General features: G+C 37.7%; 1 protein-coding gene across 2 annotated transcripts; it reads left to right on the forward strand.

The window, feature by feature from the left end:
* The first annotated feature begins 3615 nt into the window (after positions 1-3615).
* Positions 3616-27186, forward strand: LOC117902945 (paired box protein Pax-6). 2 transcript variants are annotated; one of them, XM_034814559.1, is made up of 9 exons: positions 3616-4546; positions 4676-4856; positions 12716-12953; positions 17532-17702; positions 17764-17834; positions 24775-25038; positions 25105-25253; positions 25711-25919; positions 25986-27186. In XM_034814559.1, exons 1-9 carry the CDS (start codon positions 4293-4295, stop codon positions 26078-26080), a joined length of 1632 nt encoding a protein of 543 aa, XP_034670450.1. In that variant the 5' UTR covers positions 3616-4292; the 3' UTR covers positions 26081-27186. The 2 variants fall into 2 exon arrangements, with proteins under 2 accessions (XP_034670450.1, XP_034670448.1); XM_034814557.1 differs by having other exon boundaries at positions 4293-4546; positions 17764-17846.

Here is a 27186-nt window from a genome sequence, read left to right on the forward strand (position 1 = left end):
AAAATAGAATGGATCGTACGAGTACGTTTCATGTTTCATTTATGGCCTCAAGATGAAAGAATATATAAACAGACTTATCCAATTGGTCAGCCTATTGGAACTCCCATGATCTCACCTTCACACAAGGTAGGTTCAATAGGGCCAGATAAGAGCAGCAGAAAGAATAGAAAGGGAATTGTTAGTAGATATAATAGATGTACATACATGTGTATGTTCATTTTTATACCCGGTACTCGAAGAGTAAATAGGGTATATTGTATTTGTGCACATAACGGTTGTATGTAACGCACAGAAGGAAACGTTTCCGACCCCATAAAGTATATATATTCTTGATCAGCATCAATAGCCGAGTCTCTGTCTGTCTGTCTGTCTGTCTGTCCGTCTGTCCGTCTGTCCGTCCTGATGAGCGCCTAGTACTCAGAGACTATAAGAGCTAGAGCCACCAAATTTTGCATCCAGACTTCTGTATGCTCACACTGTTACAAGTGTATTTCAAAAATGAGCCACGCCCCTTCCGCCTCCGCAAAGGGCGAAAACCTCCCAAATCTACAATTTTGAAGATAGCAGAAAACTAAAAACGCCATTCCGTAGGGAATGACCATATCTATCAGATCACCAAATTGGGATCCGATTGGATCATTATTATAGCCACAATGAAGAAATTAGTTTGCAGTGGCCAAACCCACCCCGTCCCGCAGCATTCACACTCTGCTTCGCGCTGTTTATGGCCTGGCCCCTGACACGTCACTGCCTCTGCCTCTGCCGCTGCCTCTGCCGATGACTCTGCCGCGACTCTGCAGTGTGTGTCTATAGGGGAGGGTGGCGAGCTAAAGGAGCGTGTTGGCGTGAGTAGTGTTGTTGATGTAGATGACAGATGAAGAAAAAATGTAAAATTTGACAAATAATCGCTAAGTTGCAGATGTAGTACTGAGTGCCGGGTATAAAAGTTGTGACGCGTAAGAAGCGTCTCACACGTCCCTTCTCGTTTTAGATATAGTAGAGGAAATTATATTCCGAGAATAAGATCCCATACTAGGAAGGATCCCATACAAAAGATTAAAGGTTATAGTGGATCTAATAGGAATCGAGAAGTTTATACTGGTCAAGTAGTCAGGGTCATCAAAGTAGTCAATCAAAGAAACAAATTTTTCTACTGTTAGCTAAGGATAGAAGGATTAAAAAAATCAATATTTTAGGATATCACACTGGAAAATAGCAACATGATCTGTATATGCACTTATGTACATACATACAGATGTGTTCATGAAAATAGTAGTGCCGCACCTCACCACTTTCAAAGCTTTTTTGAGACACTTCCAATCTTTCAATTTAAACAAGTGATACATTTTTGTATATTCTAAACTTTAGAATCTAAAGCAATATAAATCGGGAAAACCCCCATTAAATTTGCATTCCATCTGTTTGATATTCAGGACTTTTGACACATTACAACGACTGTTCATAAAAATAGTTGTGTATTTTATTAAAACACCGATGAAACCCAGTTACTAGCGAGCTTTCCTGAATGTTTCGGATGATTATCTTTGTTAAAGATCCTTTTCAGAAGCTTTTTTTAACTTAAACATGAATGTTATTCATTCTCAAGTATAACTACATCAAAATTGTGTGTTCAATACTCAAACGATAGAGAATCAGACACAAGTTTAAATGGGTTAGGGCTCATAAGGCTTTAACCCAACATGCACAGAACTGTTTTTTTTTTTTTCAAGAATTTGGGTAGTAGTCAGATATCTGTAATCGCCAAACCTATTCTGTTGGGTTTTTCTTAACATATAATACAACTTTACTCTCATCAGTCAAAAGTATTTTGCCAGTCCAACGAGCCCAGTCCAAAGAGTTTTTCCAAACATGAGTCGTGTACCCATGTGCTATATTCTCAAACTATATTCTCAAACGCGTAGCTTTTTGGGACCTCTTGTAATTAAATAAAGTGTTATTAGTTGTCTATTAACTATCATATCGCTGACATTCCGATATAAATTTGTTTTCATAACTTTTCAGGATATCGAAGTCTTGGTCTTGCCTTCAACCATCTTTGACCATCCTCAAAAATATGTTGTTTTTTTTGTAATTTTTATAAAATATTTCCACTCAGCGTGTACTTTTTTTATGAACATCCGTTTTCATGGGTCAAAAAAAAAGGCTTGGAAAATGGTAAGGAGCGGCTAAACTATTTTTATGAACACAGCGTATGTATACATACATTGTACAAATGTACATGCCATACAATTTCTATGGGTGGTGGTCTTATATTTTTTTATAGTATTCGCCCAGTGCAACACAATATGAAATAAATTAACGTTTATTCACACATTCCAGAAAAATCAAATTCGTCACCTCCACAATGCTCCATGAAATTTTCGCCACACGCAGAAGGAATTACAAAAATTCGAACTGGGAATAAGTATATCCTTTGAAGAGCAAGCACCCTACTTAGATGCCGTCAGTGAGAAGGGGCCAAAGGTTGTGTGAATGGTGACTTGTGGGTGGCGGGGACGCAGGTTAGGGGTTTATCCGTTGGTGCGTGTGACTTCAAAAATCCCAAAAACGTGTCGGTCGGCATGTTGAGTGCGAGTATTCTTGAATGCTGCTTGAATATTTGGGGATGGTTGTAAATTCTTCGATGCTACTAGTTACTGCTCTGCTGGTGCTTGGTGGTGGAAATTGTGTAACTGACATATACGGCAATTGGCAAGCCAAAAATTTAGACAGGCCGCTGCGATATGCATGTAGTAAACAAATTTCGAATTTTATGGTCTATATTTTCTAGACTTACAAATTCCAATTTTCGGACATGAATGGTCAAACTATTGCATTCCAATATTTCCATATGTTCATGCATGTATGTATATATGTATATACATTTGTATTATTTGCTTCAAAAGTTAATCGTCAGTTATGTTATGTTAAAATATGTTTTTTTTTTTACAGTAACATGTATTGCGACTCACCCTCACCCAACCCCTCACCACCTCATATTGGTTGTGAGTGCGAGGTGGTTTCTGTTTTTCAACAAAACACAATATTATAATGAGAATGTGGAAAAGCCTTTAACGTAAGGTATGCCTCTAGGTACATACATACATACATATGCATTTATGTACATATGTACAAGTGCGTATGTAAGGGACAGCGAAAAAAAAAACGAATCTTTTACATGCGTTCATACATATGCATATGCAGACGAAACTAAAGAAAATGGGTTCTCTTATAAACATGTACATAAATGTTTACATACATACTTACATATGTTTGAACGAACTGAATGCAGTTTTGTTTGTCATCGTATTATCATCTGAATTCATAAAGTTAAATTACCAAACAACCAATCAAAAGTTTGTTATCAAGATAAAAAGGGACAGCTTAACACCGACATGTTATTGTGGCCATCCCTCTCAACTCCACGCAAGAGAGATGCGATGGCAGAGGAACAGAGTACCTATAGCCATCTCTGTTTTAAATATACCCGATGGATGCAAGCAGAACGAAAGAGACAGATAGTGTGACAGTGGTGTAACTCTGTCAAAATGGCTGGCCATGATGATTGCGCTGTACTGTTGCTCTTGCCAGAGTTTTTTCGCATGAGAGCTCATTAACGTTTCGCTTGGCTAAGTGCGCGCCTCGCCCACTGAAACCAGTTAGTAAAAGAAAATTTTGTTCAGAGCAAAATAAGGCCGACGTTGATTATTTTGAATGAACATACCAGTTCTTAGATTAATAAACGTGGACGCCAGCCGTGGCCCTGCCTGCCGCCGGGTCGCTGACGGCACGGCAGCACCTGCCTGCACCTGTGGCAGATAATATCGGGACCAATTTTTAGCTCAGTTTTAGTTCCGACTTTCGAATCGGATATTCTGTTGCGCTAAAAACTTAAATGTACAGAGTGTAAGAATCTACCGAAAGCTAAAAGAGATGGCAAAGAGTACAAAGATCAAATTGAAGAAAACCTAACTAGCCCCGCCAACTACCGCTACAGTAAAAGAAAAACGGAGCTATTTATTATCGTATAGTGATGATAATCTAATGTTGACTAAACAAGTGAAAAATACAAAAATTTATGTTTACACCAGTAAAAAAAAGTAAGAAAAAATATGCGTGCAACGACAACGAAACGGAATCCCACTCCTTTGTAATGAGATCAATACGCAGTGATTCGCGAGGAGACAAACTGGAGACTATACTGACTTTGTTTTAAGTAACATAAATACATATATACGCGCAAATTGGCATCGAAATCGTCAGTGGAATAAACAACACATAAATCAGCAATCATGATGCTAACAACTGAACACATCATGCATGGGCACCATCCCCACTCTTCGGTCGGTCAGAGTGCGTTGTTCGGATGCTCCACTGCGGGTCATAGTGGTATCAATCAGTTGGGCGGCGTCTATGTAAATGGGCGTCCTCTGCCCGATTCTACCCGTCAAAAGATAGTCGAGCTGGCTCACTCGGGCGCTCGTCCTTGTGATATTTCGAGAATACTTCAAGTTTCAAATGGCTGCGTAAGCAAAATTTTGGGCAGGTGAGATACAATACCCACATAATAATACCCACACATAAAAACCGTGTAACTGGTGCAATAGCCCTAGACTGAATATTCAAGTATATTCAAGTATTGTTGCCCTGATATTTTATTCTTTTTTTCTTTTAGATACTATGAAACAGGATCAATCAAACCTCGAGCCATAGGTGGTTCCAAACCACGAGTAGCTACAACGCCTGTCGTACAAAAAATTGCCGACTATAAGCGGGAATGTCCCAGCATATTTGCTTGGGAAATTCGAGATCGACTTCTTTCAGAGCAAGTTTGCAATAGTGATAACATTCCAAGTGTAAGTTCTGTGACCACTTAAATTAGAAAATTGGCGTCATATAGCAAGAAAAAACTATTCTATTCAATATAACAGCAGTCTGTGTCACTTACACACCTAAGTACACTCCAAGACAATCAATTGTAAAAAGACTTTGACTTAAATAGCAACATAACCCACATTATCTTCACATTTTACTACCGTACCACAAATGCAGCAGGAGGAAATATTTAATTGGGATTGGAGTTAAAAAATACTCTTTCAATTATTAATTTTTGTTTGACCCCTAGATTTTCGACCTTTGAGGGGACGCAAGGTAGCTGGTCCAAATATTGATTAACTGATTCAATTTATTCAGTGTGATATCACTCATTTAGTCTGTACACAAAATTTAGACATTCTTACTTTTATAGTCGCTGAGAGCCAGGGTCAGAAAATATTCCTTCGACCATAAAGGAAATATAACACTAAAGTCTTTGAGTACTGGGTATACAAATTAAGTATATTCTATTAAACCGTGACAATTTATTGTAAGGTTTTTTAGACATTGAATCACAGTGGGGGGCTAGATTTTTTTTTCAAATTCAATATTTTTCGATATTTTTATAAGGAATAGAGATATGTATGTATGTTCAGACGTTAATAAGCCACTGCATTATCAGCATTATCATTATCAGCCACTGCATCTGTTTAGTCAACGAAACAATCCCAATTAGTCAAATTGAGCAATAGTAAAGAAATAGCGATTGTTACATTGGAAACAAAAATCTTGTTTGGTTAACTACCAGTCGTTGGCCTTAAAGGGCATTAAAGGGAATAAAATTTAGCTTAATAAAGCATAATAAAGCTGTCATAGAAACTCCAAGGGATAGGCAAAAGTAAAAAAAGGTTCTGTTCCGTCGATTTGTGTATAAAAATATATATGGGTCATGCTCAATACATAAACTCAATCACAGGAACATTATTCCGCCACCTGCTTGTAGTTTTTTATACCACCCTGTACACGAAGAGTTGAGTTTGTACCCAATCTCAAAATCTTCATTCTGGCTATAATAATATAATAAAATAATATAATATAATAATAAATATAAAATAATAATCATATCTAATCCAATATCTGATAGATATGGTCATTCCCTACGGAATCGAGACTTTAGATTTCTCTTATCTTCAAAGACAAAAGAAATAACGTTACAAATTTTACATATGTATGTATGTATGTATGTATGTACATATGTCCATATATACTGATTGAGTATCTGGTATAAAAGCAGTGACGTTGTATTAGCAACGTCTTACAAGCTTCTCGTGTTTTTTGTACTAATGATAAACTTATAATGGTAAATTGTACAATATACAACTATATTACATTTGGCCTTTCAAAAGGGAAATGTACATATTTAAATGTTTGCCCATCATTGGCAGCATTTTGCTTATGTTTCGTGCGAAATTTCGATTGGATGTACAATGCACAGAAGGAGACTATAAAAGCTACAGCAACCAAATTTTGGATCAAAGCTGCTTCGATATCACACTGTTACAAATTTATGTATTTAAAAACTTCGCACCACCACTACAAAGGGCTAAAAACTTCTGAATCCACAAATAAGGGAATGAAGAATGAAGAAGAATGAACAAGAAAATAGAGAATGTCCATATCTATCAGATCCCCGAATTAGGGTCATATTGGATCAGTATTATAGTTTAAATGACTCACTTCATGTCTAGTGGCCACCTCCCACCCCTTCCAGCTGCCATCCAGTTTGTGATCATTCTCTCTCGCTCGCACGCTCTGCCTCATACAGTGGTAAAAGTGGCAAGCTAAAAGGGCGTGTTGGCGTGAGAAGTGAAGTAGGTGTACATATGTACATACAATGTGCATACATAGATTGTTTTCGTTTGTATTGAATATTGCTAAGAATGAATATACAAACGGATAGAAACTCCAAAGATTATACGATAGACGGTTACATTTTTATTTACCTCGAAGATGCAGTATGTGGATAAAAATTTAGAATTTGCTGTTCCCAAAGTTTTCATTGAAAATCCCCGGATGAGGCCTCAATTTGCTTGGCCTTTTTCGACTGTCGCGTCGGTTTATATATTACCATAGGGGTCGCGCGTAGTAATCTGAATCCGCCTGTTTTGTTACAAATGTAAATGTTAGATGGGATGATTGGTGTATGTATGTATATGTACCTATACCCATACCAATGCATTCCAATGTTCCGTTTTGCGTGCTTTCTTCTCGCACAAATGCAAGAACGGCGCGTGAATGTATGATTGCCGTGCCCTGGTATAGAGTTACTCACAAAAAGATTTAGAGTTAGCAAAGTTTAAGTCAGATCTTGATCAGAAATACATGGTTTTTGTGGGGCTGGAAAAGTTTATTTGTTATTTTATGAGTTTACCTAAGAATTATTTCTAGTTCATTAAAAGTTAGTATAACCATACTTTGCAAATCCAAGTCGAACGAGTAGAGACTTTGAGAGACTCTTCGTACGCGCGACAACTTTTATACTCGGTACTCAGTCTGTATACATATATGTACATATGTATGTATGTATGAACATAAATACGTACATATTCATTCATATGTATGTATGTACATATGTATGTATGTTACCTAAGTGTGATACATACATATGTATGTATATGGGGGCTTGCCCCTGCAAATGAATTTCGTCCTTCTGGCTGAATGATGCAATCTGACCCATATTCGGTGATATATGTATGTACATATGTAGCTATTCTGTACGCTATTGCGTTTTTACTTTTCTCTCATCTTTAAAATTGTGGCTGTGGAAGAAATTTTAAAATACACTGTAACAGTGTGATATCACATTAGTATTCCACACAACATTTTGTGACTAGCTCTTATAGTCTCTGATACTTACATAGCTCATCAAGACGGACGGACAGACGGACAGACAGAAAGTCCGACATAGACCCGGCTATTGATGCTGATCAAGAATGTACATATGTACATAAATACATACATAAATATATACTTTATGGGGTCGGAAACGTTTCCTTCTCTGCGTTATGCACATTGCTCCGACCACAAATACAATATACCCTATTAACAGTGCCTGTTAGAGCAAGTGGATATTTATTCAGAAGATATTCATTTTGGTAATTACTAAACTGAAATACTAATTCCACAGTAATTTTGTCTGGAGGTTGGCAGAAAAAATAAATTTAAATCCTGTGGCAAGAAAAATTGTTGCGATCAAGATTGCAGTAAAATATTTCCAAACAAAAGAGTAGGGAGCACAAAGGATTAAATAATTTCAAAACAAAAAGAATCCATCTCACTTAAAACGGATTAGGGAATGGATACATAGACCTTGGTCTAGTTTCGGAGGTCTTTCTCATTTTCAGTGGTCTCAGCACAGTGAACAAACAACCGCATTGTTCGTTTAATCCCACAAATGAGCGAGCCCTCATTCCTAGTGGTAGATTAGGTGGTTGGAGGTTGTAAGGATTTCTTAGGCCTCAAAATGTTATTGAGGAATCTTCATCTTAAAATAGAACGGAAAGGTAGACTTATAATACCGTTAAGATATACAATTAGGAATAAAATTCTGGTAACAAAATATCAGTAAAAGAAAGAGCACATATGTATGTATGTACATATGTACATATGATCCAAACATTTAACTTTAACTTGAAAAAATGTTCTTATCTTTTGATTCGTTCTTAGTCATGCTGCTTCGATCTGCTTAAAGACATCCCTTAGTTTTTCCATCACAATAATTAAACTTGTCTTCCACTACAAAAATATAACCACACACTCCATTTAATCAACTAAAATTGTTTATTCCCGGTACTCGAAGAATAAATAGGGTATTTTGTATTTGTGCGGAATAACGGTTGTATGTAACGCACAGAAGGAAACGTTTCCGAACCCACAAAGTATATATATTCTTGATCAGCATCAATAGCCGAGTCAATTGTTCCATGTCTGTCTGTCCGTCTGTCCGTCCGTCCGTCCGTCCGTCCGATCGTCCGTCCGTCCGTCTGTCCGTCCTTATGAGCGCCTGGATCTCACAGACTATAAAAGCAAGAGCCACCAAATTTTGCATCCAGACTTCTGTATGCTCACACTGTTACAAGTGTATTTGAAAAATGAGCCCCTTCCTCCCCCACCAAAGAGCGAAAACCTCCCAAAGCTACAATTTTGAAGATACAGAAAACTAAAAACGCCATTCCGTAATGAATGACCATATCTATCCGATCACAATTGAGATCGGATTGAATCATTATTATAGCCAGACTGAAGAAATTAATTTGCAGTGGCTAAACCTACCCTGTCCACCAGCTTTTGTGGTTTTTTTCACATTCTCTCATTCACACTCTGCTTTTGCAGTATGCGGCCTCTGCCTCTGCCGCGCCTCTGCCGTGACTCTGCAGTGTGTGATTCTAGGGAAGGGGGGCGAGCTAAAGAAGCGTGTTGGCGTCGGAAGTGCTGTATATGTAGATGAAGAAGACAGATGAAGAAAAAATGTAAAATTTGACAAAAAACCGCTAAGGTACAGATGTAGTACTGAGTACCGGGTATAAAAGTTGTGACGCGTAAGAAGCGTCTCACACGTCCCTTCTCGTTTTTTTTAAAGTTTATTGATTGGGTTTGAAAGTGTATCTGAATATGTATCAGAATATATCAAAACAAAAAATTCAACAAAATTGGATGTATCAAACCAACAATGTGGAATTTTAGGCCTAGAAAACAATCGAAACGGAAGGCTTAAGGCTAGGGAAAAAAGTTCTTAAGCTTGAAAGGCTAGTAGATTCACAGCAGTACTATTGACCAACGGAGCCCCCTAGTTTGTCGTAAATAGGTATTTCATTCGAGAACCTTTCTCTAGAATTCGGACTGATATTTCTGAAGCAAAACATTCCTATTTTCGGAGATATATATTCCTTTTCTTTGAGATATCCATAAGGTGATTCATGATTCATCACGGGAAATTTGTGTGCCCAATAGCGAGATCTTGATAAGCATTAAGGTGTGATTCGGGTCAATATCCTGCTCGAACTCCCACTTAAACGGCATTTCCTATACAGCACTAAAAATGAGTCTTTTTACACACATTGGCACACATTGTTGTATAAATCCAATGTATTGAACCAATACCGAAAGGGTAAAGAATCCATACAATATTATGTGTCCACGCATACCCGTTTCAACAGAGCACCTCGGGTCGCGGGATGTTGTTTTAAGGAGCCTAATATGAGCTTTCCAAACAAATCCAAACAAAGAACATTTACCTCATATGAGTACATACATTTTTTTTGACTGGGACGATATGCATGCATCTTCCAGAAATTGAGTCACTTTCTGAATCTTTTTAACGACGAGATAAACACATTTTCTTCGATCAAGGAGGCTATCAAACTTGACCGATGTTCTGAATCGCCGTAAAAACTTTTATTAAACCCCTTTTAAAATCGTAGCACTATCTGGCATTATGAAGCCTTTTCTTAGTGATGGGATATGTTTTCATTCAATAGTTAGTTCAATAGTAATTGTAATCTAGATAAATTCAGTACAGGCGGAAACTGTTCCTGGTACAGAATCCTAGTCAGATATTTTTAATTTTAAATCAGTTGTATAGAAACAGATGGAACGATAATTTTACTAGTACTGAATATAAATTCGTATCGTACGTGTATGTATGTAAAAACGTATTTTTAAGCGTCGGGGATATGCTTTGTTGTGTGCTTTGAAATATATATAAAAAAATGTAAGTACACTCTGCTTACAAAAATAGCAAGCTTCTTGGTCTCTTGATTCAATTTCTTTGATGTTCTTTGATGCTTTTATGTACAAATAATAACGACCAGTAATTCATTGGACCCATGCTCGTACTTGTACAACAGCCCAACGTCAATTCAACTGTGCTAAATGAGGAGAAAAGTGTCCAAAGAAATGTTTTGTACATGGCACGTGGCGACACTTAAAGCAACTGCAAAAGTGGCATTTTGTATGTTTGTAATAATGACTTTGGGTATATCATTATGAAAGTTTATATTATACACTTCCCCGTAAATTTATCTGGCCACAGGGTCTTCAGAAGCAATAGGGTTTTATTTCCCATTATATGGCAGCATGATACATTCGCGGTTCCTGAAAAATGTCACCCAAATTGCTCATTGCATTACATATAAGTGTCGAAATATAATACAAGAAGTGAAGATATTTAAAACTTTTTGGTTAACATGGCTATGTCGCTACTTACTTATTAGTTTTGTTGCTATCCAATGCAGGTGTACATATGTATGTATGTACACATGTATGTACATACATTTTTAGTATAATTTGAAAAATATGCAAGTAGGATCTGAGTTTTATATTAATTTTTATATTTTCATTCAACATAATAACCAATATATTAGCTGTTTACCTATTTCCCTACCTATTTGTCCAATGCCGCCTGCATGATTCATGTTGTTTTCAAAAATAAGATTTTTGTGGACCTAATTAAATTAAAATAACTTGTACTTGAAAACCGACACACACATGTCAAAGCTATTGAAGTTTACCTGGAGCTCTCATGACTCTCTTGTTCTTGCAGTTTCTCTTTCTGCACTTTTGTCTGCCCTCACCGAACAAAAATTATGAAAATCCTGTACTACATGAATAGCCTCCATCGCATTCACTGAGTACCGGCCATCATATTTTCTCCACCAGCAAATTAAAATTATTGATAATACTTTGGTTATAAAGAGATATCTTAATTAACGCTTGAAATTTTTTAATTAAATCCACTTGCACGAGTTTAGCAAAGAAACTGAACCTCACCAAGTCTCAGATTGACAACATGTATAGATTTATGTGGTTATTTTTAATAATATTGCAACCATTCAATTTTACTTTGTAAAGATGTTAGTAGTGCGGAGGTCAAGTCGAAAAGAGAGACTAATAGACTATGCACATATGAACACACTGTATATGTATGTATTTATATATGTAAATACATATGTTTGCATGCACATGTGTATGTATTTATGTAAATATGCATATTTCACATACATATAAAAAAAAAAATCATTTGAGGTGTAGTCATTTTTGCCGGTTGGTTTCTACTTTCATAATTGAGGAAAATTAAAAGAAGAGTGGCTGTACATACTAATCGCTTTCTGCGCTCTAGATATATCCCTCCCGTTCTCAAATGCTTGCAATGGAGGGGAGGTTCCAAGATTCTTCTACAAAATTTGAATTGCGCGCGCGTGTTGCGTATCAACCCTTAGCGCAAGCAAACCAAAATCCAGCCCTGGGTTTTCTCTCATTTCTTTTCAACCAATAAAAAGGAAAAGACTTTTAGCCAATGAACACAATATTACAGTTTCTGTATGAAACCTAATAATATACACAATACACATGTATGTACGTACATCTCTCTTACACAATTTTATATTCTATTCATTCACACTTTATTTATAACGGTGCATCAGAGTGTAGCAATACGTACTTACCTATATATGCATGTGTGTATGTATCTAGATTCTAGATGTTACGAAAGCTGAATATATTTTTGTGGGATAATTAATTAATTAAATAATAAACAGAATTAATTTTAATAACACCACTTTTATGTACTTACATATGTAAGGATGTACAAATGTACGCATGTACATAATCCATGTAGTCTTCAATGAATCAATGCAATGCTGCAGGCAGTTCCGCAAGTCTGGTACTTACATACATATGTATGTATGTATGTAGGTACATATGTATATGTACATATGTATTTACATGTGAGTATGTGCATATGTATAATTTTATCATATATTTTATATTAAAATTGTAAATGTATGTATGTATATGGTTAGTTTTAATGTATGTAAGTTTTTTAAACTGTGCTTAATTGCAGGTTTCATCCATTAATCGAGTCTTGCGCAATTTGGCATCGCAAAAGGAGCAGCAGGCGCAACAGCAAAACGAATCAGTCTATGAAAAGCTCCGTATGTTTAATGGACAAACCAGTGGCTGGGCATGGTATCCAAGCAACACCACAACAGCACACTTGGCCCTACCGCCAACATCTACGGCCTTGCCTACGCCAACGAATTTATCTGGACAAATTAGTCGGGATGAGGTTCAAAAACGAGGTAATTGAGCCCGCTTTTTCTGAATTACAAATAAAATACTTACTAATAAATTTCCAAAACAGTCAGTGGTGGAAGTGGTAGTGTAGTGGGTACTAAAAGTGTAAATATAGCTTGCAACTTTTTTTCCGCACAAACCAAGTATGAAGAATCTTCGGAATAAAAGATTCACGCTGCTACACGTTAGACCCGTGTACAATTTTCCAATCCAATCCTACGATGGAGCCGTTTGATAAAATCAATCTAGTATAAAACCAGTCCACTCGTTGGAAACGATACATGTGTAAAACCACAGGAGTCTGCTAAATCCGGTTGCTTTAGAATCTAGAGTATAGATCTTATCTTATGTACATATAGTCTGTTGGAACATCTGTGTCAATCAGGACAGACAGCCAAGCCATACACATGTTCATAAGTGCATACATACATACATACCATAGACTTTATGGAGTCGGAAGCGCTTTGCTTACTCTTGAATCTAATCCAGAAAACTTTTTATACCCGGTACTCGAAGAGTAAATAGGGTATGTTGTAATATATAATTGTATGCACATAGTTGGATGTAAATATGTAACGCACAGAGAGAAACATTTTTATATGAAAGTCGAAAATCTGCAGCGTCCACAATTATGAAGAGAAAAAATTCCATTCCATAGGAAATTACCATATCTGTCAGATCACCGAGTTGGAATTAGATTAGATCAATATTATAGCCAGAAAGAAGAAATTAATTTGCAGTGGCTAAACCCACCCCGTCCAGCAGATATTTATACCCGGTATTCGAAGAGTAAATAGGATATATTGAATACGTGCGAATAACAGTTGTATGTAACGCACAGAAGGAAACGTTTCCGACCCCATAAAGTATGTACATATATTCTTGATCAGCATCAATAGCCGAGTCGATTTAGCCGTGTCTGTCTGTCCGTCCGTCCGTCTGTTCGTCTGTCCTTCCTTCTCAGAGACTATAAAAGCTAGAGCCACCAAATTTTACATCCAGACTTTTGAATGCTCACACTGTTACAAATGTATTTCAAAAATGAGCCTCGGCCCCTTCCACCCCCGCAAAAGGGCGAAAACCTCCCAAAACTACTAAAAACTCCATTCCGTAGGGAATGACCATATCTATTAGATTACCGAATTGGGATCCAATTCGATCATTATTATAGCCAGAATGAAGAAATTAATTTGCAGTGGCTAAACCCACCCCGTCCCGCAGCTTTTATATGTTTTTTGCACATTCTCTCATTCACACTCTGCTTCTGCAGTGCGCGGCCTCTGTCTCTGCAGTGCCTCTGCACTGATCGGTTCTAGGGGAGGGGGGCTAGCTAAAATAGCGTTTTGGCGTGAGAAGTGATGATGTAGTTGACAGATGTAGAAAAGCAGTAAAATTTACTGCGAGCTCCTCGTTTCTTCTGGTTCTGGTCAAACAACAATATTCCGCACTGCTTTGAAAACAATATCTTTAAAATTTTTAGGGCTGAATACTTGATCTGCGTAAAGTAATTAAAAAACACTCTCTATCTGCGATAAAGATATTTCGAACTAACTTGATTTAATGGACTGTACATACAATGTAAATGTATATGTATGCATATATCTTAATTAGCTTTGTTGGCTCTCAATTTCTTTTTGAACAAACTGATTGGCAGTTCCCAATCGACGACCTACAGGATCCTTTCATGATTTTATACCATAACTAAAATAACCTTCGGCATACTTTACCCACTGAAAGAAAGTTGGTAAACCTGCTTTTCTTTCCTCTTCTGCTTCTCATTTCAATTGTAATATTGCAGCATACAAATATGTAAGTTTTTATGTAGGTGCTCATTTTCAACGCAACCAATTACATTGAACAATTTGTGAATACACCAATGGCTGTAACGACTTGATTTTTGTTGTAAACTGTTGCTGTTGGGCCAAGGATGTCAGCTAACGAACCGTTTCTCGATCCATGTACCAGAACTAGGTTAAATTATTATATTTATGTTATTTCCAACTAGATAAAACTTGCAATATGCCGGCCGAAATTATATCAAAGTGTGGGTTGGTGTAATAGGCCGTCACTCAGACCTCTGGGTCAGTGGGTTCGAGCCATTTTAAAATGAAGGAAATCATAGATCTTTTTATTCAGATTTTTCGATATCGACTATCCACTATATCTTTACTTCAGATATCCACTCAGAATAAATTAAAAAAAAAATTATAATGACATGTTTTTTAAAAACACAAATAATGGAAATAATTATTAATAATAACAATAATAATAATAACAAATTATAATTGATTAATAAATAATTAATAAATAAATACCATTAATGTCATACATTTTATAGTTTCGAGTCCAAAGCGGCCCCTCTACATTTTGGCTCCCGTTAATATTAATTTTTGTAGAATCAGCTCTTCACGTAATTTTGTAATTTAATCTTATTAGTTATAGTAAAATAACTGATGTAAAAGGTACTAAAATGTATACTTATATTCAACAAAAATAAGTTAGTAACATACAGTCCAGGGTGTGTTATAAGGAAAGCAACAGCAACCCTAAAATTTCAGTGCAATATCTCAAATCTCTCTTGAAAGCATTTTGTCACAGATGATCAAACAGCAGGCCAAACAAAAAGTTCATTTGTTGGTCATTTGTTGTTTGCCATTAAATCTAATTGATGCACGCTATTTCGCTACTTTGCGTTGGCTTCTGTTTCCTTTGTTGACTTCGATTGTTTTTGTTTATTTTGCGATCAATGAATTAGAATGACATATGTCCTTTTTCCAATAAACATACCCCCGCCCATCCGACAATGCGCCAATACTATTCCGTTATCCATTTCATTTTATCTAATATTATCCCTTCCAATCAACTTGATTGCTGTATCAACCTCACACACACAGACACACATTACAGCATATGTAAGCATTTTTATCAAATACGACAAACAATCAGGAAAATTAATTGAATGAATTCTTTTTTCTAATCCCGCCCGAGTTTTGGTTCATATCTGGAAAAATTTTAAGTCTATTGAACACGTTAAGATCTCGATTTAATGAATAAAACGAATTCTATTCCCCAAAGACACAGGAGAAGATTTTAATTTTACGACCATTTAGTAACGGGCAGACCAGATATAGACTTTATTTCCCAATTTTGGCACGCAACCCTTGAGCCCGCACAATGAACAACGAGAAGGGACAGGTGAGACGCTTCTTACGCGTCAAAACATTTATACCTGGTACTCGGTACTACATCTGTACCCTTTTTTGTCCGGTTTTTTGTCAAATTTTACATTTTTTCTTCATCTGTCATCTACAACTACATCACTTCTCACGCCAACACGCTCTTTTAGCTTGACTCGGCTATTGATGCTGATCAAGAATATATATACAATTTATGGGGTCGGAAACGTTTCCTTCTGTGCCTTACAAACATCCGCTATTCCCCACAAAAACAGTACACCCTATTTACTCTTCTGGTACCGGGTATTAAAAAAAATGAATAAGAACATTCTGAGACAGTAATTACATGCTTATGTACATATGTATGTATGCGCATAAGTATGTGTACATATATATTTAACCTTATGCCTTTTTTATGCATTCGACTCGGCTATTGATGCTGATTATACATATAACGAGAAGGGACGTGTGAGACGCGTCTTCTTACGCGTCACAACTTTTATACCCGGCACTCAGTATTACATCTGCAACTTAGCGGTTATTTGTCCAATTTTACATTTTTTCTTCATCTGTCATCTACATCAACAACACTACTCACGCCAACACGCTCCTTTAGCTCGCCACCCTCCCCTAGAAACACACACTGCAGAGTCAGGGCAGAGGCAGCGGCAGAGGCAGAGGCAGTGACGTGTCAGGGGCCAGGCCATAAACAGCGCGAAGCAGAGTGTGAATGCTGCGGGACGGGGTGGGTTTGGCCACTGAAAATTAATTTCTTCATTGTGGCTATAATAATGATCCAATCAAATCCCAATTTGGTGATCTGATAGATATGGTCATTCCCTACGGAACGGCGTTTTTAGTTTTCTGTTATCTTCAAAATTGTAGATTTGGGAGGTTTTCGCCCTTTTGCGGGGGCGGAAGGGGGCGGGGCTCATTTTTGAAATACACTGGTTTCAGTGTGAGCATACAGCAGTCTGGTGCCAAAATTTGGTGGCTCTAGCTCTTATAGTCTCTGAGAACTAGCCGACAAACAAGACGGACGGACGGACGGACGGACGGACGGACGGACAGACAGACATGGCTCAATCGACTCGGCTATTGATGCTGATCAAGAATATATATACTTTATGGGGTCGGAAACGTTTCCTTCTGTGCGTTACATACAACCGTTATCCGCACAAATACAATATACCCTATTTACTCTTCGAGTACCGGGTATAAAAACGTTTCTTCTGTGCGTTACGCACATTGCACTGACCACAAATTCAATATACCCTATTTACTCTTCGAGTACCGGTATAAAAAGACAAGAGGAAACACAGAATCAACTCAGAAAGGACCATGTCCCACCCATGCCCCGCACAAAATCAAATATCATATTTGACTTCCATTTAATATTTTCTGTAGATATATACCCGGGCGATGTCTCTCACCCCTCTCACGAGAGCACGTCAGATGGCAATTCCGATCATAATTCATCTGGGGATGAGGACTCTCAAATGCGACTTCGGCTGAAAAGAAAACTTCAACGCAATCGAACCTCTTTTACCAATGAACAAATCGACAGTCTGGAGAAAGGTAAATGTTAATGAAATTGATAGTATGGGATACCCATATTTAATATGCTTGAACTTTACAGAATTTGAGCGAACACATTATCCGGACGTTTTTGCGCGAGAGCGGCTTGCTGAAAAAATTGGTTTGCCAGAGGCACGTATTCAGGTTTGTCTTTCAGTTTTGTTTAATTATATTAAAAACCTTTTTAAGATGTAAATGTATGGAAACAAATTCATTTTTAGACAACAAATTTCTGATATTTAATTTTGAGATGAAAACTATAAATTCGGTCTTTAAAAATAGTTCTGATAAGCGATTTCCTCTTTTTTTTTTTTTTTTATTAGTCTTCTAATGTGGCGCTACTACTTTCGTTCATTTGTTCAAGCTCCTTCAACTTTAGAGACGGCTAAGAAAATAGTTAAGAATAATAATTCGTGACGTTTTTGTTTTCTTTAAAAATAACTTTTGCATAAATTGTCAGACGCCGAAATTGTTGGATGATTTTGATAGTACATCTATTGATCTATACATCTATATATTCAATTGGATGTTTGCTTTCGTCGCAAGCTTTGATATCAGATATTTTAAGATTTTAAAATGCTTTTGGAACCAGACTTTTACCTTTTAAAGAGATTTTTATAGCCTTGCAGGTTGTTATAATATTGGTTAGATCTTTGTAACGCAAACAAGGAAGCAGTTTCTCCATGAATCTCATGTAAGCCTAGAGCTATCTAAATGAAACGTTGAAGATTATATAGACTTAACTACTTGTCCGTGCTTGCCTTCGTCATCTCCACGCCCTAGTCAAAATATTTTACGGAAGCTCTTAAGTACAGAAACACACGTTCTAAATCACACTACGGAATATGGAACTCTATTTAGTTTAAGTCCCTTAATATAAATCCCGCTAAAATGTTCACGATGTCGAAGTCCCTCTTTTTGGGGCGACCGGTAGGAGCTGCTCTGTGGCTGTCCTACAGGTACAGTACCGGAAGATGCACGGAACCATGGTCTGAAATTTTACTGGGTATTCCACAGAACAGTATTGTATAGCCACTAAGTTGTGTTGCTGGTGTTGCAGGCAGCCAATATATTCGGCTACTCTTAAGGAATTCTTCGAGCTTTGGCTTCTCCACCCCTCAAAACGCACACTAGGGTTGTTTTTAGAAGTGACTTCAGCATTGTCATTGCCTTGACGTAAAAGGGGACGAATCTGTCAGTCCGGATGAAACTGAGTTTGACACACCAGCCATCCAACTGTAAGATGATGCTGTCCACAACACTAAATGATTATTCTCATGACTGTTGGCAAAACAGGCCCGTGGATTTAATACTTAGTAATACTTTAAAGTGGACGTGGACTGGGCTTCAACGAGAGGTGCTGCTTAAACCATATTAAGTTTAATGGTTTTTGAGAAGTGCACTTCCTTAATCGTAAGGAAATCGATTAAAAACAAGTACATACATATGTATGTACACATGTATATGTAGATACATATGTGAGAAATTTATCATATTTATAAAGCATTGATACAAAATATTAGTTTAGTTGATTATACCCGGTACTCGAAGAGTAAATAGGGTATATTGTATTTGTGCGAAAACCGGTTGTATGTAACGCACAGAAGGAAACGTTTCCGACCCCATCAGCTGATTTTATCATACAAATAGTAGCCCGTCTGTCTGTTTTAAAATATTCGATGTAGAATAGTAACTGTTCTGAACCCTGTCAATTTCTTGAAAACAATTTTTATACCCGGTACTCGAAGAGTAAATAGGGTATATTGTATTTGTGCGGATAACGGTTGTATGTAACGCACAGAAGGAAACGTTTCCGACCCCATAAAGTATATATATTCTTGATCAGCATCAATAGCCGAGTCTATGTCTGTCGGTCTGTCTGAAGAAATAATTTTCAGTGGCCAAACCCACCCCGTCCCGCAGCATTCACACTCTGATTAAGCGCTGTTTATGGCCTCTCCCCCTGACACGTCTCTGCCTCTGCCGCGACTCTGCAAAGTGTGTCTATAGGGGAGGGTGGCGAGCTAAAGGAGCGTGTTGGCGTGAGCAGTGTTGTTGATGTAGATGACAGATGAAGAAAAAATGTAAAATTTGACAAATAACCGCTAAGTTGCAGATGTAGTACTGAGTGCCGGGTATAAAAGTTGTGACGCGTAAGAAGCGTCTCACACGTCCCTTCTCGTTTTGTTTATTTATTACTATTATATGTATTTTATTTTTCTTCTCAGGTAATTACCTTATTATAATTGGCAAAAGCCACAGGAGAATAGGAAAAATTATTTTTAATATTAATGTTAAATAATGCGAGCCACAAAGAATAGACAAAATTAGTTTCAATGTTAATGTTAAGTAATGCTAACTTGGCATACACGCTACAAACTAAATGCAAATCGGTACTCGAAGAGTAAATAGGGTATATTGTATTTGTGCACAAAGTGAATGTATGTAACGCACTGAAGGAAACGTCTCCGACCCCACAAAGTATATATATTCTTGATCAGCATCAATAGCCGAGTCGATTGAGCCATGTCTGTCTGTCCGTCCGTCTTGTTGAGCGCCTGGATCTCAGAGACCATAAAAGCTAGAGCCACCAAATTTTGCATCCATACTTCTGTGTGCTCACACTGTTACAAGTGTATTTCAAAAAAGAGCCACGCCCCCTTCCGCCTCCGCAAAAGGGCAAAAACCTCCCAAATCTACAATTTTGAAGATAGCAGAAAACTAATTCCTAATTGCCATTCCGTAAAGGAGCGTGTTGGTGTGAGAAGTGTTGTAGATGTAGATGACAGATGAAGAAAAAATTTTAAATTTGACAAATAACCGCTAATGTACAGATGTAGTACTGAGTGCCGGATATACAAGTTGTGACGCGTAAGAAGCGTCTCACACGTCCCTTCTCGTTCGTAATTTGTTTTATCTGCTGTCTTCTCTGTGGCTGCATCCCTTTTATATGGAGATATTTGTGACAACGTTTTGTCTCCACAGTAGCTCTTCGCAGAAATGTATCCGGGAAATAACAACCCGACTGGTTTTATCCTTAGCGCCGGTACATTTTGTTATAGGTTGTGTTCATTTTGAAATCTATCTAAAGCATAGACCATGAATCTCGTCATATCTACATAGCTCCTAATGTAACTAATTTTGACGTATTTTGACTAAACGGACCAAAATCAGACAGTCACTACAATGCACCCTGCGACCTTTGTTTATTTTTATCGTCGTGGCCATTCGGATAAATCATTCTTAGTTCGCTCTTGATTCTTTGTGTAAGTGAATAAAAACAATTCGACTGTAAAAACACTTGAAAGTCCTTGTCTTTTTTCGCTTTGAGTAGCCGATGACGCGGGCACATTGGAGTACACTGAAGAGCTTAAGGGGAAACATGTCGGATGAAGTGGAAGCGGCAACAATAACGCAAAGTAATAAATGTCATGGTGTAAATATTAAGGCCCAACAAATATTTGTATCCTTATTCACATTCACCCCTTTGTCAAAATGCTAAGTTTCAATTCTCTTCATAACTACTACTATGTGAAGGGTGTGTGTCTCAGAAGCCAAACGCGAGCGCGACTGCATGACCAAAGTAATAGCTTCATTACACTTCAAGTGTTTGCCTCAGCTGCAAATTTTCAAACACCGACGCAAAAGTACTCAAATCAATTCGTTTGACGCGAGGACTTGAACGAATTGTCACCCCCTGTGACACTTGAGATTTTGTGAATTTATTGTTGTTAGCAAAAACAAAAAAAAAACTTTATATTTCTTCTGAACTCTCTACGAAAACATAAAATGTACAGAAATCATTTTTCGTATTATCTGTCAAACTTGATTTTTGACCAAGGCCAAACAATTATATGTAAAAAAAAACAGATTTGCATATAAGTCTTTCTAATTTAAAAACCGTTTTAACCGTTAAAAATCATGGAATTGTTGGTCCCATGCGAGTCTTTACGAGTTTCTAAATTTAAATAAATATAAATATAAAATTAAATATATTGCCACTTATAGAGATATAAATGTACCACATTTATCAGAAATTGACATTACTATATTTGTCATAATGTTAAAATAATTTTGGAAATCTGTCTTATTTGGGCCGTACCGGGAAACCAGAACTGCTGGATTAACGACACGAGTATCCAAAATAAATAACCAAGTCGATATGGTCATATACTAATTTTCATCTGCACATCTAGCAAATTTAGAAAAATTAACCAAATGATTTCATTAGAATGATTAAATACAAGAGCATACCTCTCTTCTTAGAAGGATGGTCGAAGGATGTAACACACCTTAAGAGCAAGAATAACCTAATTTTCTAGACTCATGTGATATCACATTAAATCTGGTTTGTGCTCATTCGCCAACACAAAAGATGAAAATCAGTGACATTCACAATTTCAAAGATACGAAAAATACAAAAACGCATGAGGGTGTAGGGAATAAATAACTAAATAAATAAATAAATAATAACCTGATTGTAAAATCTATATTGTATCGGTTTGCCATACACAGGATGAAGAAGTGAATTTTCAGTGTCTCTTACACGCCCTCCAGTATTGCAGCATCTCCACTCCGATTCTCGCTGATATATTAAATCGTAAAAATTGGGCGCGTTCATCAGGATCAATTTGATCACCGATCATGATCCATTGCAGCGATCGAGTTTTGAGTCCTGGCTAACGCGTCAGATCCATACCTTACCATCGCGACGTAGTAAATACAATCGGCTCAGAAACTAAGGATATTTGCACGAACAGCTGATCTATTTTATACCCGGTACTCGAAGAGTAAATAGGATATATTGTATTTGTGCACAATGTGGATGTATGTAACGCAAAGAAGGAAACGTTTCCGACCCCACAAAGTATAAAGTATATATTCTTTATCAGCATCAATAGCCGAGTCGATATAGCCATGTCTATCTGTCCGTCCGTCTGTCCGTCCGTCATGTTGAGCGCCTGGATCTCAGAGACTATAAAAGCTAGAGCCACCAAATGTTGCATCCAGACTTCTGTATGCTCACACTGTTACAATTGTATTTCAAAAATGAGCCCCGCCCCCTTCCGCCATCGCAAATCGCGAAAAATCTGCGGTATTCACAATTTTGAAGATACGAGAAAAGTAAAAACGCCATTCCGTAGGGAAGAACCATGTCTATCAGATCACCGAATTGGGATCAGATTGAATTATTATTATAGCCAGAATGAAGAAATAAGTGTTCAGTGGCTAAAGCCACCCCGTTCCGCAGCTTGTCTTGTTTTTTGCACATTCTCTCATTCACACTCTGCTTCTGCAGTGTGCTGCCTCTGCATCTGCCGTGCCTCTGCCTCTACCGTGCCTCTGCAGTGTGTGGCTCTAGGGGAAGGGGCTAAAGGAGCGTGTTGGCGTGAGAAGTACATAAGTAGATGTAGACTTAGATGACATTGGTAGAACAAATGTAAAATTTGAAAAAAACCACTAAGGTAAAAGATGTCCTACTGAGTACCGGGTATAAAAGTTGTGACGCGTAAGAAGCGTCTCACACGTCCCTTCTCGTTTGGTTAGCTTTCTCTTAAATATACGCCCTTGCAAATCATCTCCGTCCACAGTATAAAATTTCACACTGCTTTCGTAGTCATAAGACATTTTAAGGTTTCTTCCCTAAACACTAAGCATTGAGCGGAATTAATGATTCTTAATTTATCACTACTCGAAAAAATCGTACTTTTTATTCCTCAAGAAACTAAGCTCTTTTCTGTTAGATTTTGGGCATTAAACTTTTTTAATGAATTATGTTTTTTTTTTCTTTATTCTTTGGAACTATGCGACAAACAAGACGGACGGGTAGACTATAGTTTTTTTTTTTTTTTATACCCGGTACTCGAAGAGTAAATAGGGTATATTGTATTTGTGCGAATAACGGTTGTATGTAACGCACAGAAGGAAACGTTTCCGACCCCATAAAGTATATATATTCTTGATCAGCATCAATAGCCGAGTCAATTGTTCCATGTCTGTCTGTCCGTCTGTCCGTCCGTCCGTCCGTCCGTCTTGTTTGTCGGCTAGTTCTCAGAGACTATAAGAGCTAGAGCCACCAAATTTTGGCTCCAGACTGCTGTATGCTCACACTGAAACCAGTCTCCGCAAAAGGGCGAAAACCTCCCAAATCTACAATTTTCAAGATAGCAGAAAACTAAAAACGCAATTCCATAGGGAATGACTATATCTATCAGATCATCAAATTCGATTGGATCATTATTATAGCCACAATGAAGAAATTAATTTTCAGTGGCCAAACCCACCCCTTCCCGCAGCTTATAGCAGCACAGTCTGCTTCGCGCAGTTTATGGCCTCTGCCCCTGACACGTCTCTGCCTCTGCCGCGACTCTGCCGTGACTCTGCAAAGTGTGTCTCTAGGGGAGGGTGGCGAGCTAAAGGAGCGTGTTGGCGTGAGCAGTGTTGTTGATGTAGATGACAGATGAAGAAAAAATGTTAAATTTGAAAAATAACCGCTAAGTTGCAGATGTAGTTTTGAGTGCCGGGTATAAAAGTTGTGACGCGTAAGAAGCGTCTCACACGTCCCTTCTCGTTTTTTTTTGAGCCGTGTTTCAATTTTATTTAAGTCTGTCTTTCGCAGATAATTATTAAATTTTCTTACTTTTAGGTAATTGGCAATCTTATTTCAGATATCTTTATCGGTTGTTGAGTCCGAAAATCCTTAGCAGGCTGCTGGATATGTAATTATCATTACTAGCATTTGAACCACTGACGTTTGATCGGTTCGGTTGTGGCAGCCAGATGAGAGTTTAACGCTCAGCACCATTGCTTGTGCCAGACTATAGTAGTAGCATGACAATATCGTGTCGGCTATTGATGCTGATCGAGTGCTAATGTATTTACGCTTTTACATATTTTCACATTGCGTAATTAGTTTTGTTGTGGTAAACTATCTTCGTGGAATTTAAAGGATTAATTGGAAGCCTATTTTTATTCGAATTTTGTTTATTTTAATCACACTGTAGGCGTATAGTTTTAGTCTATTTGTGTTATAATGCTAACCGGAAATACAATATGCTTTTTCCATGAACAGGTATGGTTCTCTAACCGTAGAGCCAAGTGGCGGCGAGAGGAAAAGATGCGCACTCAAAGACGATCAGCAGATCACGTAGGAGGCAGTGGTGGTAGAGCCAGCACAAATAATCAGTCTGGTACTGCTGCATCTTCCTCCGTCACACCGTCGAGCAACTCAACGCCAGGTATTGGCAGCTCATCGGGCAACGGCATCGGTTCTGAGGGAGCGTCGACAGCCATAATCAGCAACAACAACCTACCCGATACATCCAATGCCCCAACTGTAAGTTGTTGGTACCACTTAATAATACCCTTTAACACTAGCTCTGTTAACAAACATATGTGATAGGTTCTTGGAGGAGATGCAAATTCCACGCATACAACTTCGGAAAGCCCACCACTTCAAGCCGTAGCACCACGGATACCCCTGAACACCGGTTTCAATGCAATGTATTCATCTATCCCGCAGCCCATAGCTACGATGGCAGAAAATTACAAGTAAGTTGGTCAAAATTCTATACATTTACGAGTTGTAGGCATGTAAATATATTTTTTTTTCACTAATTTGATTGTATTTTGTGGATAACAACCGGTTTAAAGAGTTCGTATAGTTAGATCTCCGCAATTCCCGTTGTGGTTACCACTCAATCACTTATTAATTTAGTAAGCTGAAATTGCCCACTGTGCGACTGGGCTGGTGCTCGAGAGTCGATACTTTTGCCCGGGTTCGACGTTTGTGAAGGCATTGATGAAACGACAAACCCTTCGGGCGAAAAGAGAATTGAGACCTCGCGCGCTCCCTCAGTCACACCACGCCTTAGAACAGAAGAATTTAAGAATATACATACCTATGTACTATATATCAATCCGGAAAAGCCGAAGTGTGGTTTTATTAAAATCATTTTGTGAAATGTGATTAGCAAACGTATTTACTGAAACTTATGCATTTCGATAGCTCAATGACCTCTTCGTTAGGCTCGATGACGCCCACATGCCTGCAACAAAGAGACAGCTATCCCTATATTTTTCACGATCCGCTATCTCTTGGATCTCCGTATGCTCCGCCTCACCATCGAAATGCGCCGTGCAATCCAGCTGCTGCGCACCAACAACCCCCTCAACACGGGGTTTATGGTAACAATCCTTCAATGACGACTAACACAGGTTCGATATAACTGTTATAGTTAAACTTATGACATTTATTAATTAAGAGTCTCCCTTTTTTTACAGGTGTTATCTCTGCCGGTGTTTCTGTTCCAGTGCAGATTTCAACGCAGAATGTATCAGATCTAGCGGGTAGTAATTACTGGCCGCGACTTCAGTGATCGTCAATTTTGAATTTGCCTTCTGAGCTCTTTTCCAAGGCTGCAGCCGCAGTGGCAGCTGTCGCTGCGGCACATGCAGTTGAGGAGCATAATATGCATCAGCAAGCTCAAGTCGAAGCAGCAAAGACCAGCGATAGTGAAAGCCCACCAATTATGATTCCACAAATGACACTACATATGTGCATCAAGACACTTGAAGATGTGCATGGGTAAAACGAAGGGTATGGGTATAATGAAAATGGGTGTATGCATTTCACTAAGTGAAGTTATATCAGGGCAAGCTCTTACGCCGCCAACATCGCCCTAAGCATTAGTCTCTGCTACATCACCGATTTTTGATCCGGAAGGTCCTGAACCGAATTACCATCCAGACTGTCGATGGCAAATAATATGACAAATGCGCAAGTCGAAACATTCCCATTCACTATATCTTCCCTAATTTAGGCGATGAACACATTGAGTAGATCAGATCAGATCAGTGCCCTAGTACATACATCTATTATTTTTGGAAACACAATTTACAAACATAAATACACACTAACCAACTAAGCAGAGATGCCCATAAACTTATTTATGAAAATTCATAAAATGTTGCTTATGCCATATATTTAAGAAGAAAATATTTTCAGAGATTTTCATTAAAAAAATGTAATGCCCAAAACCTATCAGAAAAAGTTTGTCTGGTTCCTTAAGGAATCAAAATTAGATTTGGTCGTGTGGTGTAATCTTAGAAAAATGTTAGACCCACGCAGCCAGGAACCAATGGGTTCTGGAGCAATACATTGAAACCAAACATGTGTTTTTTCGATTTAATCGTTTACAATCAATTTACAACCATCAATTCTGCGAAAATCAATTTTTTTCCCAGATCTAATGTATGTACATATGTATATGGTAATGCTACACCATTGGCCATGAAGCCTCAAAAACGATCTCTCCATACATTCATGTGTATATCCATATGCATGCATAACGTATCTATTATTTACTTAGATTGCGATGCTATCCAACAGAATAAAATGCATCTGGTGCATACATACATATGAATGCATAATCGAAATTAATTACAACGAACTTAATTTCCAATAAAAAATAAAAAAAAAAAC

Source organism: Drosophila subobscura, chromosome dot (genome assembly GCF_008121235.1).
Source record: "Drosophila subobscura isolate 14011-0131.10 chromosome dot, UCBerk_Dsub_1.0, whole genome shotgun sequence".
NCBI classification, from domain to species: domain Eukaryota; kingdom Metazoa; phylum Arthropoda; class Insecta; order Diptera; family Drosophilidae; genus Drosophila; species Drosophila subobscura.